The sequence below is a fragment of the Vollenhovia emeryi genome, unplaced genomic scaffold (assembly GCF_000949405.1).
Source record: "Vollenhovia emeryi isolate VEMERY1.0 unplaced genomic scaffold, V.emery_V1.0 DF942814.1, whole genome shotgun sequence".
Classification (NCBI taxonomy): Eukaryota; Metazoa; Arthropoda; class Insecta; order Hymenoptera; family Formicidae; genus Vollenhovia; species Vollenhovia emeryi.
This window is the reverse complement of record NW_011963552.1, coordinates 1-3,442: the sequence shown is the minus strand read 5'-3', so window position 1 is coordinate 3,442 and position 3,442 is coordinate 1. Positions and strand designations below refer to the sequence as shown.

Here is a 3,442-nt window from a genome sequence, read left to right as displayed (position 1 = left end):
GGGAATTTCAACGTAAATATACATATATATGTATGTAAAAACTGAACCGTTGCACCGATTATCGTCAAATACAATACCAGCCATCTTTTAATCACACTCAAGAAATGTGCCAAAGTAGAAGGCGATATCTAAAAAATTGCGGACGGGAGAGCGCGAACAATTTTTGTGCACATACATACACACACACATACATTTTTTTTAAATTGTGTTTTTTGAGTTTTTAAAACGTTTTAAACCCATTGGCAATGAAAACTGGAAAAAAATTTTTCGCATGAAAACAAAGCTTCCTCTATGAGGAAGCAATATCAACGAAAAATGTACACTTAAAACTAGGGCTGTTACTTTTGATAACTTCGAAGGTTCGAAGCTTCGAAAGAATGTGAAGGTTCGAAGCTTCGAAAAATTTAATCGTGCGAGTGGCGAATGTATTCAAAGAACATTCGAAGCTTCGACGATTTCGAAAGTTCGAATGGCGAAGGATTCGAAGGAAATCACCAGTCCTACTTAAAACTACTATGCTATTTTTCCTTTTAATCGTGTAATATACCTTTAATTTTCTGCAGCAAATCAAGTCAATAACAATGAATACGAGCATAAAAAGAAACGCTGGTGTATAAGTTTTGTAAATTTTTCCTTGTGACCACAAGTCTATTGTATAACCCGATACAAGTGACATAAAAGAATAACCGATTGAACCCCACAGTCGTTGCTTACCGTACTTCATTTGTCCAACTGTACCTAAAGAATTAAATTTCGATGAAAAATATTTCTTCCTTACATCATAATATACAGGGTGTCGGATTCGATTTGGACGACTCCAAAGATTATAGTAGATTGGGTCAAGTTGAGAAGAAAAGTTATATACCATTTTACAAAATCCGTAATTATTATCGCGTAATTAAGAAAAACGTCTGAGCCAATAAGTGCACGGAGGAGCTGAGGCCGGACTCGGCAGACATGCAAAATGGTGTATTATTCTCCTACCACCAGAAAAACTTTTTCGGCGCGTTGTCATATGTCGCGCGTTCGCTCGCTGCGCGCCGTTCGCCCGCTCACCGCTCCCCGCTCGCCCCCGTCTCTCATCGATTGATGCGTGACTCCACCTCTCGCTATCGGATCTTGAGAGATGTCAACAAATACACCATTTTGCATGTCTGCCGAGTCCGGCCTTCCGCTCCTCCGTGCACTTATTGGCTCAGACGTTTTTCTTAATTACGCGATAATAATTACAGATTTTGTAAAATGGTATATAACTTTTCTTCTCAGTGTGACCCAATCCACTATAATCTTTGGAGTCGTCCAAATCGAATCCGACACCCTGTATACGAAAGTGTTTATGAGGTAATTAATTGCTAAAAGTTTATTGGTACACGGAGAGAATTTTCTCTTAAAATTTATCCTGAAAATTATGTGATCGTGGGACAACATGCCATTTTGAAGAACTCTATAAGAGTTTTTTAAAATTGTATCATATATTGAAATCATGTTTCTTCGAATCAACAAAATTTTTATTTACTTCTACTGAAACATTTGCTAGATATATTTGTAGAAATAAATATAATAAAATTTTGGTTAAGGCAAACAAGTTATTTCTTTGAAAATAAATAAAAAGTTTAGTAAGGTTGAAATTACAAAAACATTAATCTCAAAAAGATTTTTTTCTGGGTGTACTACAATAGTAAAATAGACACTAGTACAATTACTAGTGAAATATATATGGTAAAGTTTCAAAAAGCTCTCCTAAAATTCTTCGAAATGTTGCATTGTCCCACGATCACAATGTTCAGGATAAATTTTAAAAGAAAATTTTGTCCGTGTAAGGTTACTTTTTTTTTATTTTATATTGATACGTGACTTTCTCTGAATACACATTTATGAAATTATTTACCTAATATGTCGAAGCAAATTGTATCATTTACGCTGATGGAAATGTAATAACCAGCTAAGCCAAAAACCATCAAGATGACAAAACCCCAGAAAGTAACAGACGTGTATAGACATCGATCGTCTTCGAAATTATCACAGGTAACGTTACAATTATTATTCGCTGTTTCATTTCTTTGACACAATGACGTTTCATTGACATTTAATAAGCATGTAGTATCCGATGAGATAATTGCTTCCTTTTCGACTCCATGAAACGATAATCGTATGGAAAAATTCATATCCTTACACACCCAATGACACGTCGTGTCTTTTGTACCGTTGCACGATGCCAGTACTGATGCGTGCTGAAAATTAATGTATAAATAAAACTTTTGAATACACAGCTGAAAATACACTGGTCAAAAAAATTAACGCAACAAGAAATTTACATCAAAATTTGGCGAATTTCAAATAAGCGTAACTTCGCGAAAACTGGTCGAATTGAAAAGTTTTTTTTTCATTTTATAGGGCAAAGTCTCTGCTTTAAGGAGCTCTTATTGGAATTTGCATTCACTCTTCCCATTTCCCGGAACTTTCTCAAAATCATGGCCATGGTTTTTCTCTAAAAAATTGCACACTTTGACGCACTGTGCGGAGTGTAGTAATTTTTCTTCGCCAGTTCTGCTTACGGTATCAAAAAGTGTATACTTTTCTCTTCAATTTAAAAAAAGAAAAGAAGTTCCTACGATTTTTTTTCGCCAAATCACAGCTCATTGAAATAACCCTTGTGTTTTCGACATTACCGACGATATCTCCGTTAAAAATCATCTTAGCAAAATCGTTTTTTTTTAATTAAAGCTTGCACTCTCAGCTTCAAAACTAGTCGCTAGATTTTTCCTCGAATGCATCTGCGCTGCTGTAGCTTTTAAAATGTAAGGACATGTTTTTACCTAAAAACTAACCAACTTCGGCCAGGTGCCCGGGCGTAGGAAATTTTTCATCGCTAATTCTGCTCGAAGTATCAAAAAGTGTGTATTTTTCACATCGGATTTTGCACATCATGTGGCCCTGAAGAGGGCCAGAGGTGTATTCATATCGAACATACTGGGATATGATGGGAAGAAGGCTGCGTGACTTGTAGGACCACACGATGTGCAAAATCCGAACGGCAACCTCCACGTGCACATTGGGTTACGCTGATGTCGACGGTAATGAACGAAAATACAAGGGTTACTTTAAAAAGCTGTAACTTGGCGAAAAAAAATCACAGTAACTTCTTCTTTTTTTAAATTGAAGGGAAAAGTACATACTTTTTGATACTTCGAACAGAATTAGCGAGGAAAAATTTCCTACGCCCGCGCACCTGGCCGAAGTTGGTTAGTTTTTAGGTAAAAACATGTCCTTACATTTTAAAAGCTACAGCAGCGCAGATGCATTCGAGGAAAAATCTGGTGACTAGTTTTGAAGCTGAGAGTGCAAGCTTTAATTTAAAAAAAAACGATCTTGCTACGATGATTTTTAACGGAGATATCGTCGGTAATGTCAAAAACACAAGGGTTATTTCAATGAGCTGTGA

At 36.1% G+C, this 3,442-nt stretch overlaps 1 protein-coding gene across 1 annotated transcript; it reads right to left on the bottom strand.

The window, feature by feature from the left end:
- Positions 1-274: 274 nt before the first annotated feature.
- On the bottom strand, positions 275-2,264 carry LOC105567622. Its single transcript, XM_012022622.1, has 2 exons — positions 1,889-2,264; positions 275-738 (listed from the first exon to the last, which is right to left on the bottom strand). Exons 1-2 carry the CDS (start codon positions 2,163-2,165, stop codon positions 290-292), a joined length of 726 nt encoding a protein of 241 aa, XP_011878012.1. The 5' UTR covers positions 2,166-2,264; the 3' UTR covers positions 275-289.
- Between the last annotated feature and the right edge of the window lie 1,178 nt (positions 2,265-3,442).

Bases quoted from the DNA above. Each gene is read 5' to 3' on its own strand.
- LOC105567622 (XM_012022622.1), bottom strand. From the start codon at position 2,165: ATGAATTTTTCCATACGATTATCGTTTCATGGAGTCGAAAAGGAAGCA. The intron at 739-1,888 runs GTAAATAATTTC...TTAATTCTTTAG, and splicing joins AATTTGCTTCGACATATTAG to GTACAGTTGGACAAATGAAG.